The sequence below is a fragment of the Medicago sativa genome, chromosome 7 (assembly GCF_051527215.1).
Source record: "Medicago sativa cultivar Bolivia chromosome 7, Bolivia_mono, whole genome shotgun sequence".
Lineage (NCBI taxonomy): Eukaryota > Viridiplantae > Streptophyta > Magnoliopsida > Fabales > Fabaceae > Medicago > Medicago sativa.
In genome coordinates this window covers 7,053,205-7,070,588 of record NC_140755.1, presented here as the reverse complement: position 1 = coordinate 7,070,588, position 17,384 = coordinate 7,053,205, and the positions used below count along the sequence as shown (strand labels likewise).

The 17,384-nt window shown below is 37.8% G+C and overlaps 1 protein-coding gene across 1 annotated transcript; it reads right to left on the bottom strand.

The window, feature by feature from the left end:
* Positions 1-14,446: 14,446 nt before the first annotated feature.
* LOC146903894 (uncharacterized) lies at positions 14,447-17,384 on the bottom strand. Its single transcript, XM_085728193.1, has 6 exons — positions 17,278-17,384; positions 16,867-17,045; positions 16,408-16,767; positions 15,848-16,026; positions 15,263-15,442; positions 14,447-14,563 (listed from the first exon to the last, which is right to left on the bottom strand). The coding sequence occupies exons 1-6, from the start codon at positions 17,382-17,384 to the stop codon at positions 14,447-14,449; spliced, it is 1,122 nt and encodes a 373-aa protein (XP_085584319.1).

Here is a 17,384-nt window from a genome sequence, read left to right as displayed (position 1 = left end):
TCAACTCTTCTTGCATAGCTAGGATCCATCCATCATCTGAAAGTGCTTCATCAACTGTTGTAGGTTCAGTCATTGAGATTAGTCCAATCATTGACTCTTCTTGTCTGAAATGTGATCTTGTTCTTCTTGGACTATCTTTGTTTCCAATGATTAGCTCCTCAGGATGTGAAGACTTGTGTTTGAATGTGTTTCTGGGAGGATCTGCTTGATGTGAGCCATCTTGTGCTTCATCAGAAGCAGCTTCATCTTGTGCTTCTGATGTGGGTTCAGCTTCTGGACTATCTTCAGATTCAGCTATCTGATCAGGTTCTGGAGTAGCTTCAGGAACCTGTATCTCTGCAGAACTTTCACCTTGCTTTGAAGTTTTATCTTCAAGCTCCTTGTCATCAAATTTAACGTGCATAGATTCTTCAACACAAAGTGTTTCTGAATTATACACTCTGTATGCCTTTGACCTTTCAGAGTAACCTAAAAAGATTCCTCTTTGGGCCTTGGCATCAAATTTCTTTAGGTAGAGCTTGTTGTTCAGAATGTAACATGTACATCCAAATTGATGAAAGTAAGAGATATTGGGTTTTCTTCCTTTAAAGAGTTCATATGCTGTTTTCTCCAAAATAGGTCTAATATAGATCCTGTTTTGAACATAGCATGCTGTATTCACTGCTTCTGCCCAAAAATGTTTTGGTAAATTGTTTTCATGAATCATGGTTCTGGCCATTTCTTGTAAAGTTCTATTCTTTCTCTCTACAACCCCATTTTGTTGTGGTGTTCTAGGAGAAGAGAACTCATGGAAAATTCCATGTTTTTCACAAAAAGCTTCAAATGGCTCATTTTCAAATTCTCCACCATGATCACTTCTGACTTTCAAAATTTTTGATTCTTTTTCAGATTGAATTTGAGTGCAGAAGCTACTGAATACATCACACGCAACATCTTTACTCTTTATGAATTTCACCCAAGTCCATCTGCTGTAATCATCAACAATGACTAATCCATATCTACTTCCATATAGGGATGCAGTACTCACTGGTCCAAATAAATCAATATGGAGTAATTCTAAAGGTCTTGAGGTTGAAACAATGTCTTTGGTTTTAAAAGATGATTTCACAATTTTCCCTCTCTGACATGCACCACAGAGTGCATCTGAATGATAGTCAATGTCTGGTAGCCCTTTCACAAGTTGTAACTTACTAAGCTTAGAGATTAACCTCCAGTTAGCATGTCCCAACCTTCTGTGCCACATCCATTTCTTATCATTCACTGATAGTAGGCAAACCACCTTCTGATCAGCCAGTTCAGAAAAATTGATTTTATAGACATTGTCAACTCTCTTTCCCTTGAACACAATGGATTTGTCTTTCTTGTTGATTACTGTACAGTTGGGTTTTTCAAAAAGCACATCATAACCATTATCACAAAATTGACTAATGCTCAAAAGGTTATGTTCAAGACCATCTACCAACCATACATTATTAATTGAGGTAGAGGAATTACCAATAGTTCCTGTACCTATGATCTTGCCTGACTGGTTGCCTCCAAATTTCACATTTCCTCCCTCTTTCATTGTTAGGCTGAGGAACATGGACTTGTCTCCTGTCATGTGTCTTGAGCAACCGCTGTCTAGGTACCATGATCTTTGCTTTGGCACTGCTCTTAGACATACCTGCATTATTGACATTTTTAGATTTAGGTACCCATTGTTCTATGGGTCCTGGAAGGTTAGTACTTAAGGCTTTACTCTTCACTTCTTGTACCTTGTGCTGTGAGTTGGGTTGCTTCTGATTAACCATCACCTTAGGTTTTGGTACTTCAGAAGCAGTAACTATCTTCTTCTGAAACTTAGACTTCAGAACCCCATATTTTGGTTTCACCAGACTCTGAGGAATAGGTTCTGATCTTTTCAGGATCCTGACCTTTGAAGTCTTGGAATCAGATTTGATCATAGCCTTTGACTTAGAGTTCTTTGGCTTTGAAGTAATTTTAGCCTTAGAACTAGAAGCTTCAGGTTCTGATTGAACAACAGTTTCCAACTCAGCCCCTTCTGGTACAAAGAATGTTTTCAGACCTTCCTTGATGCATTCACAACAAGATTTTCGATTGGTTCTCTCAAGTTTCACTTCTGGAAAACCAATTCCTCTGCCGTTGTTCTTGTAAATGCTATAAATCATAGAAGCCACTCTGCTTCTGTCAATGCCAGATATAATAAAATCTTCAAGAGCAATTTCATGGTTACTTAAAGGTTTTTCATTACACTTTTCTTGTAGCTTCTGACATAAGAACCTGAGCTGATCTTCATATGTTTTACACATGAAGTCAAAGCCCCTAAGTCCTTGTTCAGAAGCTTTCAGATCCAATAGAGTTGATTTTTGCTGTTGTACCAAATCAGCATATTTTTCTTTTAAATCCTTCAACTCATTGGTTCTTACTTCAAAATGTGTAAGAAGTTCTTTAAGTGACTCAACAAGTTCATCTCTGGGAATTTTGGAATATACCTCGTTTTCATCTTCTGAGTCTGAATCTGATCCAGCTTCTGAAGTTGCTGTTGCTACCAACCCAACAGCTACCTTTGCATCTTCATCAGCTTCCTCTTTATCAGATCCAGATTCACTACCCAAATCATCCCAGGTTGCCATTAAACTCTGCTTAATCTGCTTCTTGAGTTTGCTTGGTTTGAATGTAGACCTCTTTGACTTGTCCTTTGACTTTTCTCTTTGAAGATCAGGGCATTCAGCAATGAAGTGTCCAGGCTTCTTACAATTGAAGCATCCCTTCTGATCTTCTTTCTTTGAGCTTCTGGAGTTACCCCTTCTGGAGAGAAACTTTCTGTTCTTCTTGGCCAGATATTGAAGTCTGTTTGAGAGCATGGCCATTTCAGCAGCATCTGGTTCAGAATCTGAACTTGACTGTTCTTCCTCTTCAGATTCAATCACTTTGAGAGCTTTTGATAACTTGCCTTTGGATGGAAGAGCTATTGATTTACTCTTCTTAGTAGACTCATGTTCATTAAGACTTAACTCATGAACTTTGAGAGAACTAACAAGATCTTCGACACTTAAAGTGTTTAAATCTTTAGCTTCCTCAATGGCAGTCACTTTTGGTCTCCATCTGGCAGGTAAGCTTCTGAGTATCTTGCTTACATGATCAGAAGCAACATAGCTCTTCTTTAGAATCTGTAGCCCAGAAACTAAGGTTTGAAACCTTGAGTACATCTCCTCAATAGTTTCATCATCCTTCATCTTGAATAACTCATACTGATGTACAAGCAGGAGAGCCTTTGCTTCTTTGACCTTCTTGCTCCCTTCATAATTTGAACAGAGAGAAGCAAACATAGCTTTAGCAGTGGATTTGTCACTCATCTTCATATACTCTGCTTTGGGTATGGCAGTGACAAGGGCTCCTCTGATAATATGATGCTTCTTGTAAAGTTTCCTCAGTTCTGGAGTATGTTTCTTTCTATCCACAGCAGCTCCTTCTTCATCAAGGACTAAATCACCAACACCATCTTCCAGAATATCCCATAATTCTTCATCCAGGCTCATGATGTAACTGTAAAAGTTGGTCTTCCACCAAGAGAACTCTTCAGCATCTCCATTGAACTTTGGAACTTTTCCAACACTGGTTTTCTTACTATCACTATAATCATGTGAGACATGTTTATAGCTAGTATCACTAGGACCAGTAGGAGGAGGAGTAGACATGTTTTTCTCAGATCTTTGACTGTTGCACGGTTAAGTGATACACAACAGACCAAGGCTCTAGATACCAATTGAAGGTGAGAAAAACACAAGAAGGGGGGTTGAATTGTGTTTTGAAAAATTCTTCGTTTCTCCTAAAAACTGAACACACTGATCAGAAGCTAGGTGAGACAGCTTCTGAAGTGATAATCAGAATCTAAATGCAGCGGAATAAAACAGAGAGAGAGAAGAAGAACGACACAAAGCAATTATACTGGTTCCTTCCACAATCCGGAAGTAGTCCAGTCCCCCTTGCACTTCCAAGGAGATTTCACTATGAGTAATATCTGATTACAAATGCTCAAGCACACAAGCAAGAGACTTCCAATGCTCAAGCACACAAGCAAGAGACTTCCTTTGCTCAAGAACACAATCAAGAGACTTCCTGCTCAAGCACAACTGCAAGAGACTTCCTAACTAAACAAAATTACACAGAAAATTGTTTAAGGTTGAACACTTGATACACAATCAGAGGTGCTCACAATACAAATCAGATACAGACTCAATGGACTTAAGAATTTCTAAGATATGACTTTGAGACACAGAAATTCTAAGTGAATGCAGAACAATTTCAGCAGAGGTTTGGTACTTGTGAAAATCTTGTGAGTCTTTCGTTCAGCGTTCTTGCATTACCAAATCTCTAGGTCTTCACTCCTTTATATAGAGGTGTGAAAGAGATGTTGTGAAATTGCCAGCACACCAAAGAGTCGTTAGTTGAAGCTTGATCTTTCACCAATGATCTTTTGCCTGATTTGGTTGTTGTCCTATAAAGAACCAATTTGAAATCCATTCCTTATCCAAAGGAACATATATGCAGGCGAGACCGTATTCTGGAGCTGTTTTCTTGTCTTGAAGCGTGGACACAAAACAGAGTAGTGGAGAACGTGGTTGTACAATTCGTACAAAGTACAATGTCAACGCTTTCGTCCAAAATGCAAGCACAAGCCTTCAAACACCTTTGAAATGACCGTTGCAAAATTCCACTAATCCTTTGTTTGTGTTTTCGAATCCAATGGACAGCTTTTGCATTGATAATTCTTCAATTCTTGAATCTTTTGCAAATCCAGTTGAGATTCAGCTTCTGGTGAAATAGCTTCTGATGAGGCAGCTTCTGATGATGCAGCTTCTGATGATATGACTTCTGCAGCTTCTGATGACGCAGCTTTACTTCAGGAGCGGTATTTCTTCAGGAGCAGCTTGACTTCAGGAGCGCTTTGCCTTCAGAATCATCTAAGCTTCATTTCTTTTGCTCTTTATTTGCTTATTCAGAACCAATGATGATGTAACTTTATAATTATGGTCCTGTACACTTGAACAAATATTAGCTAGTCCAATTTACAATTTTTAATACCTTGTTATCATCAAAACTCTTTAAGGTTCATTGTTAAACACATTTTGTTCCAACACAACGACCATATACATAAAGAAAATATTGTTAGTTACCCGCAGGAGTAACGACCACTTACAGAGAGAAAATGTTGTCAGTTACCCGCATGTGTAACGACCACTTACAGAAACAAATTGCCGTCAGTTACCCGCATGTGTAACGACCACTTACAGAAATAAATTGCCATCAGTTACCCGCATGAGTAACGACCATTACCAGAAAGAAAATGTCGTCAGTTACCCGCATGAGTAACGACCACTATAGTTACCCGCATGAGTAACGACCATCTACATAAAGAAAATATTGTCAGTTACCCGCATGTGTAACGACTACGCACAAAAAGAAAATGTCGTCAGTTACCCGCATGTGTAACGACCACGTACAGAAAGAAAATGGTGTCGGTTACCCGCATGTGTAACGACCACTACAGAAAGAAATGTCGTCGGTTACCCGCAGGAGTAACGACTATAATATAGAAAGAAAATGTCGTCGGTTACCCGCATGTGTAACGACTACGTTCAAAAACAAAATGTTGTCAGGTACCCGCATGAGTAACGACTACTTACAAAAACAAATTGTTGTCAGTTACCCGCATGAGTAATGACTACATACAAAAACAAATTGTTGTCAGTTACCCGCATGAGTAATGACTACATACAGAAAGAAAATGCTGTCAGTTACCCGCATGAGTAATGACACATTGGGATGATTTAATGGGTCCTGCCACTTTGACTTGAATCAGACACATTGGGACGACATTTTTAGAGTAAGACATAGACAAATAATGCAACTAAGTATGAATGATATTTTATGCGTGCTATGTATGCATGAATGAATGTATGTGTATGAGACTCATATGACAGTATAATGCTAAGACTGTTGAGACAAGATTGGGCAGGTCCAAAGGAAGCAGCCCGACGTTATGTTACAAGCATTCAACACTCTTCGTTGGGGAATAACATCACTTGGGGATGAATCAAGCATTGACGGGGTACAACCCTTCAAACAAATCACTGGCAGAAGTCGCCATTCGTAAACCAGCATGAAATGATGCCTCTGTCTTTGTTTTTTCATAAAATCCCTAACTTTTGCCTGGATCGCCCTTTCGGGTTTTCGATCCACCGGGACGCCCATTTTTTTTGCCTAAGTCATCCTTTTCCGGATTTCGACTTAGCGAGCTTTTTTTTTTTTTTTTTTTTTTTTGCTTTATGTATTTTCATCATTAATGAAAAGTCGCTTTGATCCCGACTTTGTTTTTATTTTTGTGCTTTTCCTGGAAAAATGGTAATACAAAAAAAAAAAACCAAAAAAATTATTTTCTTTTAATCATTTCCACGTATCTGCATAATCATAATGTTTATATCAATAATCAAATCATGCATTTTTAAACCCGTTGAACACTTAAACCCTGTACTCTCTCTCGACTCCGAGTTCCTCATATCCAAGGCTAAAGAGGAGGATGACGAGGAAGTTTCCAATAAGATATACTGCCTACTGGGGCAACTTGGCCATCAAAGCTGCAAATATCAAGAAAGATTGTCCAGAAGAGGACTTTCATGCACAAGAACTGGCACGAGATGCTACAATTGACCTTGCATGGGTATTGTACTTCAGTACACACTTCAACAGGGGCAATCCCCCTCCATCCCTCAGCATACAACATAAAGGCAGTGCTTCTCGTGGAAGTCAAAATCCCATCAACGGAAGTTCCAATGAAAGATTTAAAAGTGTTACCGCTGTATGTCACGGACAGTTATATTAAAAGGATAAAGCAAGTATGCGACAAAGAAGGTTTGTCCCCGCGAATGTCAAGAAGTGGCTTTGTGCTCAAAAATGTATTACTCGATTCCAGGGGCAAATGGATGCCAATTCACAATGAATGGTAGAAAACTTGCACATCCTATGAATACCGATGCAGTCAAGAAAAACTGTCAAAAAAAATGAAAGCTCGATGAGTGGCAAACCTGAAAAGGCAGCTTAGACAAAAAAAGGAGCGTCTCGATGGACTGAAAACCTGAAAGGGCGGTCTATGCAAAAGTTAGAGACATATAAAAAAAATGTGTGTTTATCCTGATAGGTTGAAACCCGCAAGGGCGATCTACGCAAAAGTTAAGGATCATGACAAAGTAACTGCATCGGGTCGGACATGACTCACTTGGGGCATTTCAACTGTCAAAAGGATCTCCAATATGAAGCATCTGCAAATCAATAACTCGGAACAGTGGAATTCAAAGTTGTCAGGGAGAACGGCAGTTATTGTGTTCAAAGTACCTTTCCCTTTATAATTACCATTTTCCAAACTTTTTAAAATCCATGGAGCCTTGCCATTGGGCAGGCTACCATTCCATTACATCTAATTTGAGCCTATGTCCATTTATTTGAAATTCTCATCCATTCTGTTCACAAAATTTTCTTCTATTTTTGATGATTATACTTGAAGCAAAAAAAAAATTAAAAACTTTTTCATGTCTTTTGAAATGCATAAACAACAAGTACATTTTCTTTGAACTGATGAGTAGGTGAAACATACATCAACATCCGTCTCAAAGACAGTTAAACTCTGCAAGGTAAGCATGACCAAAAGCTGTGAGGTGACCATTTCTGTCGCGTCATTTTTCGGACTGGTCGAAAGGCCATTTGATTGGCGTTCGACCCGCTTTCGATTTCACGACTGAACATTTAATTCTTTTCGAAAGAAAGTGGAAAAAGGTTCAAATACCACGTTTTTAGGGATTAAGGGTTCGGGGGTTGGTTACATTTTGGGAAGGTGTTAAGCACCCTAAATATTCGTAGTACTCTATGAGAACCTCTTGATTTTATTTAACTTTTGTGCTATAAACTTGCTTGCTTTAAAAAATGGAATTTGCAGTGATAAAAGAAAAATAGAGACCTAAATTATCTACGTTTTATTGATTTGGAAGGACGCGTGTCCCTTGCCTACGTACCCGTGAGGGATCAAAACCTCGTAGTTCGGGGTAGAAATTGACGTTTGATTGGTTTTGTGTTTTTTTAATAGTTTTTGAAAAAGGTTTTAAAATGAAAAGCCAAATAGCAAATTGGAATTTGTTTATGTTTTTTATATTGAAAGCAAAATCATTCAAAGTAGCATTACATTGATTGATGTTTGATTTAAGAAAATAAAATAAAGAGACGATCGCTTGATTTAGAATCAAGGTTTGTTTATAAAAATATTTTTGTGATTTTGATATATTCGCATGTTTTTGTTATTTTTTGAATAATGATATGAAAATTATATAAGCAGAAATATAATAGTAACAGTTGATTTAGGACCAGAGCACTCTGGATTAATTTATTTAAACAAGGACTAGATAGTTCTGGAGAACAATTAAATTAAACAAAAATATAATATTAACAGTTAATTAGGACCAGAGCACTCTGGATTAATTTAATTAACACGGACCATATTGTTCTGGAGAATAATATAATATCAACAATTAAATTAGGACCAGAGCACTCTGGATTGAGGTGTGTGTTTAATGACGAAATGTAAATATGCATATGATAATAGTAGACAATAGAATGTAATGCGAAAATAAAATAAAAATGCATGAGAAAAGAAATAAAAAATGCAAGAGAAAATTAGAATGCATGAGAAAGGAATGAAAGTAGATGCTGGGGGTGCAAGCAGTGATATGGGGGGGTGCAGGAATAAAAAAGGGGAAGCAGAAAACAGGATGGGCTTAGAGAACCTTGCTGGGTCGAGAATACATGGGTCATGGGTCGACCCAAAAGGCATATATATAAGAGATATGGGTCAGGTTTTTATTCATTTTTCAAACACCATTCTCTCTCTTCTCTTTTTCTTTCCCTCACGTATTCTTCTTTCTCTCAAGAACATATAGATGTTCTTCCCACTCAACCCAGAAACCGGCGAAGGTGAGAAAGGTTCCGGCGACGGTTGGCCGGCCGGTACGGCGGCACCACCGCACCGGAACCCTAATTTAATTTTTTTTGCTTTTTTTTATTCTCTTCTTCTTCTTCTCTTTTTGATTCTAGGTTCAAAATTTTTAAAACAAACACTGTTTATCCTAGATCTAGAAAGAGAAGAAAAATCTTTACCCTTTTTTTACCTTTGGATCTTGATTCGGTTTTGGCTTACGGTGTGGTTGTGTGAGATTGGATCACGTTTTTTTGTGGCTGGTTGTTACTGGATTGTTGATGTTTGTAACCGATTTGTGGTTGGTTTTTGAGATGCACGGTCGATTCTGTGGTTGTTTTGTGATGAGGGTTTGTTGTTGTGATGTTTGATTTTGACCGATTGGGTATTTGCTGAGTTGAATGAATTCGGCTCTTTTGGATGTGTTTTGTTTGCTAGAAATTTTTCCCTTTTGTGTTATGCAGGCCGACCCCCTTTCTTGGCTGTGATGCAGGCTTATTTTATAGAGTGGATTGAGACATAGAGTGGGATAAAGCAGCGACAAAAACTGTCTTGGCTTGGGTACAAGGGAACATTACAGGCTGTGTTGGATTGGAAGAACACGTTTGTTTTTTTGGATATTTTGGGACAAAATTTTGATTAAAAAGAAATAATAATAATAATAATAATAATAACAATAATAATAATAAAAGAAGGACTAAAATAAAAACAAACTGAGATAAAAATAAGAATTAAAAATCGAATTTAAAATTAATAAAAGATGGAAACCAAAATTAAATAAAAAATGAAAATTGAGAGAAGAGGGCCCTACTCGGAACCAAATATGAGGTATTTTAAAATACCTCTCTGCCGAAATTTTCGCTGAAAAATCAGAGATCAATCCGAGTCAAACGACGCGTGTCGGTGTATGAATGCAGTGTCTAATGGTCAAAATATGGGGTATGACAATTGCCTATTTGTTACTGTTTACTCTGATATTTTACTCTGCTGTATTTGCATATTTCTACTGTCTGTGTTTGAAAATCTTTTCAGTTGTGATTTTGTCTGTATTTCCCTGCATTTGAAACCATACAAAGGTCTTTCTTGCATATCAAGTCATTTGAAATTGTCTCTGATCAATTGCATATTTCTCTGCATTTTATTTCAATCTTATTTGCAAAAATCATGAAAAAAGGGCATTTCATGCATTCAAATTCATTTTAATCCCTGAAAATTGTCTCTGAGTCTTTTCAATTTGTTTGTATAAACTCTTGTTTTAATTCCATGTTAAAAGCCATTTCAAAAAATTGAACTCGAGTCATTTTGAGTCAGTTTAGTCCCTAGGGGCATTTTAGTCTTTTCACATAAAATTTTGACAGAGAGAGGTTACTTTGAAGTACCTCATTTTGTATTTGTTTCATTTTAGTCCTTTTTGTTGTTTTTAATTGTTTCAATTTACGTTATATTCAATTTACCAATTTTAAACCAAATTTTATTATTATTTTCATTTTAGTCCCTATTTTCTGTTATTTTCATTTTAGTCCTCCAAGTTAATAAAATTGCATTTTTTTAGTCCTTTTTCAATTTGCAGTTTGGTCCTTGTATTTTCAAAAATTGCAGAAAAGTCCCAAGTCCAGAATTAGTCCAAGGCCGAGCCATTTCAGTCCAATCCAGGTGTCAATATCTCACTGGCTTACAAGTACAAGTGTCAGCTATATAAAGGCCATATCATCAATGCACAGTACGAATACACCACTCATTACGAGCCAAATCATCACAAACACATTCCCATTTCCATTTTCCAGAAAAACGGATCAAAACCTCAAGTTCACATGAACTTCATCAAGAACACGTGAACCAGAAACCTTAATCGTTTTCCAGATTCACCAAAACAAACACAAATCAACAAATTCAACACCAATTCCATCGTTTCATCACAATCCAGAACCAACTCAAGCCTCGAATCGAACTAAGAAGAGAAGAAGAAGAAGATTCAACCAATTTATTTTCGGTTTGAAGCTTCATACCAGTTTTTCACGAAGACGAAGAAATCGAAGTTTTCCTTTGCTGTTCTTTCTCCATTTCTCCGTAATCGAGGTAAACATCTTTTCTTCCATTTTTTTTCATCTTCCTTTGAATTTTTTGTACGTGTTTGTGTTTGATACTCTCGGAAGAGGCTTCCTAGGTTTAGTTCGTGGTAGATCGGAGCTTTTGCGAAAATTTTCTTTTCAAAAAAAATTTGTTCGAAGTAAAAATTTCAAAAAAACCGAGAGTTTATCTCCCGATCTACAACGATCTAAACTTTTTCTTTGATTTTTGGCTTTAGATTCGGACTTAGGGTGAAAAGACGAGTGGTTTAGGGTTTAGATCGGTGAGTTTGAAGCTCGCCGAAATCTGGAAGATCACGTCAGAGACGATGAAGATTACGGCGGAATCATGAAGATTCCGGCCGATCTTCATCTTTTCTGGCCGTTTCACTCCAGATACCGGCGAAGAAGAGAGGAACCGGTGAGAGCTCAGAGAGAGAGAGAGAGAGAGAGCTTTAGAGAGAGAAAGAAGAAGAGGAAATGAATTGGACCGGTGTTCTTGTGCTTTTATAGGCACTTGAACCGGTCCGGTTCGTTTCTGGTTCGGCTTTCCCTCACTCCTAGCCTTTAGATCTAGGGTTTCTGACGTGTACGATTGAGATCTTTTGTTACGGTGTGCCTGATGCCTGTTTCCGTGTTCTACATGCTGAGAGCCGTTAGATCTAGGGTTCAGATAGATCCGGATCAATCCAACGCTCCTGAGCCTTTCCTGTGTGATCCGGATCCATCTAGGTTTAGGCTTGGGCCTGTTTTTGTTGATTTCTGCGTTTTTTGCTATTTTCTTGTTATTCATGCACTGTACCTTGCTATCTGCACCTCCTGCATGCTTTATTTCCATGATAAAAATTTCTAAAAAATTGCCTATTCTTTTTCTTGATATTTTTGATAATTCTTGATACTTTTTACATGATAATTCTGATTGAAAAAATATGTGATAATATCTTGTTTTTTTGCTTACTTTTTCTTGATAAATCTTGTGAAATTTTACTATACTTTGATCAAGATATTTTGCTATGTGATATTGATGCTTGAGACTTGATTTTGTGATTTGTTTACCTCTGAAAATGCCTAAGTTCCTATTGCTTTGTGTGTTTAATTTTCGTTTTCTTGTTTTGCAAGTAATGTGAATATTCTTGTGAAAATGAAGTGTAAAATATGCCTAAAAATGTGCTATGATTTTTGGCTTGATATTTCCTTGTGATTCTTGTGTTATGGCTGAGATAAAACACTTTGTCAAATGGTCATGATATGAGAATTATAGGTTACGTGCTTGCCTTGTTATTGTGGTAGATTTTTAGACATATTTTGCTACCTTTTTTGATAAGTTTTTGTCACTTTGTTAGTACTATTTTGCTTGCTTATAATTTTTACCATATTATGCCATCTTATGCTACTAACCCTTTCATTCATGGTTCATTCATAGCATTCTCGTCTCATTTCTTTAGATTTAATTTTCTTGCAATTTACATTTCTTGCAAAGATTTGGCACGTATAAGCTAGGAATTTTGTACTTTATTTCTTGCCTTTACTTTCTGGCAAGATGTAGAATGTAAACTAGGCCCCGATGTAACGGACAATGGACTCTAAACATGTACACCGACACAAGTACACACCTCACATGGATACTTTAGATGTATGTTTAGGGTATGCATGCTTTAGATGTATGTTTAGGGTTTGTATGCTTTAGATGTATGTTTAGGAACCTTGAAACTTAGAAAAATCCATTTTCCAAATAAACATGAATAACTTCACTTGAAAACTTTTTCATAATAAATGGGAGTCAAAACTCCCCTATTTTCTTTTTACTTTCTTAAGAAAAACTTCAATGAATTCTAATCAAACTTAGACTTTTTTCAAAATCACTAATTCAACCTCATATTTTTCTAAATCTCATGCCCTTGAGGCCTCTCATCTCAATTATTCAAAAATTCCATTTTCAAACTTAAAATCAACCAACAAAAACAAAAATTTTTTTTGGAAGAGAACTACATGGAGTTTGATCCCTTAAAAGGGTATGTAGGCAAGAAGTCAAAACTTCTCCAAGTCCAAAAAAACAATAATTCAAACACATTCTTCTCCCTCCAATTCTTAACCTAGCAAACCCTTAGGTGTAAATAACATTTTCAAATAGCATTTAAAAGCAAAGCGCGTGCGTAGAAAGTAAAGATGGTTCCTATAGAATACTATAGTCGTTATAGGTGCCTAACACCTTCCTATAGCGAAAACAACTCCCGGACCTCGATTCTCAAGGGTTTTTCTTATTTTTCCCTTCCCAAGAAAAAATAAGATATCAGAGGTTAAAAAGGTTCAAACTTAATCAATGTTTGACACCCGAAAAACCAAGATAAAACAATGGGGTGTTACAAGTAACTCTTAGAAATACATGATCTCCTTCTTGAAACTCAAGGTCCTTTCTACGCTTATCATGATAACTCTTTTGTCGACTCTGCGACGCTTTCATCTTCTCTTGGATCATCTTTACCTTCTCAGTAGTTTGTTGAACAATTTCTGGTCCTAAAACCACATTCTCACCTGACTCAAACCAACACAACGGAGTTCTGCACCTCCTACCATACAAAGCCTCAAAAGGTACCATCCCAATACTAGAATGGTAATTGTTATTGTACGTGAACTCGATCAACGGTAGGTGACTATCCCAAGTTCCACCTTGCTCAAGTACACAAACTCTCAACAAGTCTTCCAACGATTGAATCGTTCTTTCCGACTGACCATCTGTCTGCGGATAATACGCCGAACTCAACCTCAACTTAGAGCCTAAAGCCTCCTGCAAACTCTTCCGAAATCTAGAAGTAAATCTTGGATCTCTATCTGATACATTGCTCGAAGGAACACCATTCACCTTCACTATATCTCGAATATAAATCTCTGCCAACTGAGCTACAGTAAAACTGATATTAATCGGAATAAAATGAGCCAACTTTGTCAATCTATCAACAATCACCCAAAAAGCGTCATTCCCTTTAGGAGTATTCGGCAAACTCGTCACAAAATCCATGGATATACTATCCCATTTCCATTCTGGCACAACTAATGGTGTCATCAACCCAGCAGGTTTCTGATGCTCAACTTTTGACTTCTGGCAAATCAAACATGAATACACAAACTGTGCCACATCACGTTTCAATCCAGACCACCAAAACAACTTCTTCAAATCATGATACATCTTCGTAGCTCCCGGATGAATACTCAAGCTACTTCTGTGACTCTCTTCAAGAATCATCTTCTTCATCTCATCATTGTCTGGAATACAAATTCTACCTCGAAATCTCAACACACCTTGATCATCGACCTTGAAGTCACTATCTTCAGTCTGATTACTAGCAACCAACAAGTCCACAAACTAAACATCCACTTTCTGTGCCTCTCTAATGCTTTTCGAGAAATCACTATCAATCTTGAGCATCCCTAGCTTTACACTCTGAGGTGACAATTCACAAACCAAACTCAGGTCTCTAAACTGTTCAAGCAATTCAAACTCTTTAGCCATCATAGCAGACATATGTAAGGTCTTCCTACTTAAGGCATATGCAACAACATTAGCTTTACCCGGATGATAATTCAACTCAAAGTCATAATCTTTCAACAATTCAAGCCACCTTCACTGTCTCATATTCAATTCCTTCTGGTCAAACAAATACTTCAAGTTCTTGTGATCATTGAAAACTTCGAATCTCGAACCGTACAAGTAATGTCTCCAAATCTTAAGCACAAATACCACTGCAGCTAATTCAAGATCATGAGTAGGATAATTTCGTTCATGAATTCTCATCTGTCTTGACGCATAAGCGACCACTTTACCGTCTTGCATAAGCACACCACCTAAGCCCATCTTGGACGCATCACAATACACCACAAAAGGTCCATCGGGCTTCGGCAAAATCAAAACTGGAGCTGTCGTCAAACGCTTCTTCAATTCATTAAAACTGTTCTCACAATGAACATCCCACACAAAGGCTTTACCTTTACAAGTCAACTGCGTTAACGGAAGTGCCAACTTAGAAAATCCTTCTATAAATCTTCTATAATAACCAGCCAATCCCAAAAAGCTTCTAATCTCCGTAACCAACTTAAGAGTCTTCCATTGTGATACTGCATCAACTTTATACGGATCAACTGCAATACCACTACCAGAAATAATATGGCCAAGAAAACTTACCTCCTTCAACCAGAATTCGCACTTTGACAACTTGGCATATAACTTCTTCTCTTTCAGCACTTGCAAAACAATCTTCAGATGCTCAGCATGCTCTTCTTCAGACTTGGAGTATATTAAAATATCATCGATGAATACCAGCACAAAACGATCCAAAAACGCATGAAAAATTCGATTCATGTACTCCATAAACACACCAGGAGCATTACTCACACCAAAAGGCATCACCTTATTTTGATAATGTCCATAACGCGTTCTAAAAGCCGTCTTCTGCATATCTTCATCTTTCACTTTAATCTGGTGATAACCCGATCTCAAGTCAATCTTGCTAAACACATGTGCACCCACTAACTGATCCATCAAATCGTCAATTCTCGAAAGTGGATACCTGTTCTTTATTGTCACTTTATTTAACTGCCGATAATCAATGCATAACCTCATGCTACTGTCTTTCTTCTTAACCAACAATACCGGCGCTCCCCAAGGTGAAACACTCGGTCGTATAAACTTCTTATCAAGCAAATATTCTAACTGCTTCTTCAACTCGGAAAATTCAGATGCCGACATACGGTAAGGTGTTATAGACACATGCTTCGTTCCCGGAATAAGATCAATAGAAAATTTGACTTCCCTCTCCGGTGGCACATCTGGAATTTCATCTGGAAAAACGTCTGGGAAGTCGCACACCACGTGTAGCTTATCAATCACTGCTTGATTCTCCATAGAAAAGTACGCCATCAAAGAAAACATCAAAATTTCATCGCGTTCTAATTGTTTCAGCTGCTTAGTAGACAAAAACTCCGCTCCACTTTCTTCTTCGGCAGAAGAGAAATACACCGTCTTACTAAAACAATTAATATGAACATGGTTGTACTCCAACCAGTTCATACCAAGGATTACATCCATTCCAGTCAAAGGTAAACAAACCAAATCAATTTCAAAGTCTCTACCAAACATAGACAAAGGACATCTTGAACAAACAAGAGAAGTAGTCACCGAACCCTTAGCTGGAGTTTCGACAACCATCTCTCCATTCACATTTGACATAGTAAGACCCAACTTAGAAGCACAATCAATAGCAATAAAACAATGTGTAGCACCAGTATCGATAATAGAAACTAAAGGTGTACTATCAATATAACAAGTACCTCTGATCAAGCGATCCTCGTTCTCTGTCTGGGTACCAGCCAATGCAAAAACTCTTCCAGTAGTCTGAGCCTTCTTAGGCTTCTTGCATTGGGAACCTATATGTCCCTCTTCATTGCAGTTAAAACACACAACATCATCAAACTTGCATTCAGTACTAGTATGCCCTTTCTTTCCGCAACAGAAACACTGTTTCACATCTCCAGTACAAGCATCACTCTTGTGGCCCTTCTCACCACAATTATAGCAGAAAATCTCAACAGGAGCTTCTTTCTTCTTAGGCCTCCTCTCATCATTAACTCTTTGTTTTCCCTTATCAGCTGAGGCACTATAAGGCTTAGGACGACTCTGCTGACCCTTGCCTTTCCTCTCATTTACAATCTTCTAATGAGCCTTAGTATCCTCTTCATAAATCCTGCAACTGCTCACCAGCTCGGAAAATTTACGGATCTTCTAGTAACCAATTGCTCTCTTGATGTCAGCATGCAAACCATTCTCAAACTTGATACATTTAGAAAACTCAGCAGTCTCAGTAGTATAGTGTGGATAAAATTTGGCCAGCTCCACAAACTTAGCAGCATATTCAGTCACAGACATGTTCCCTTGCTTCCGCGGAAAGTACCTGTCTAGGAACTCTCTCCTAAACACAACACAAGTAACAACCGCACCATCTTGCTCTAAGATAGGTAGAAGACTCACCCACCAGTCATCAGCTTCCTCAGCCAGCATGTGCGTACCAAAACGCACCTTCTGATCCTCCGTACATTGCATAACTCGGAAGATGCTCTCAATCTCTTTGAGCCACGTCTGAGCTCCATCAGGGTCAAACTTTCCTTTGAAAGTAGGGGTGATTCCTTAAGAAAGTCTCCAACATTCTCACTTCAGCATTAGCACCCGCATTAGGATTTGGTTGTTGCCCCACAGCTTGAGCCACAGCTTCCAATGCAGCAGCAATATCACCGTCGTTTCTTCCAGCCAT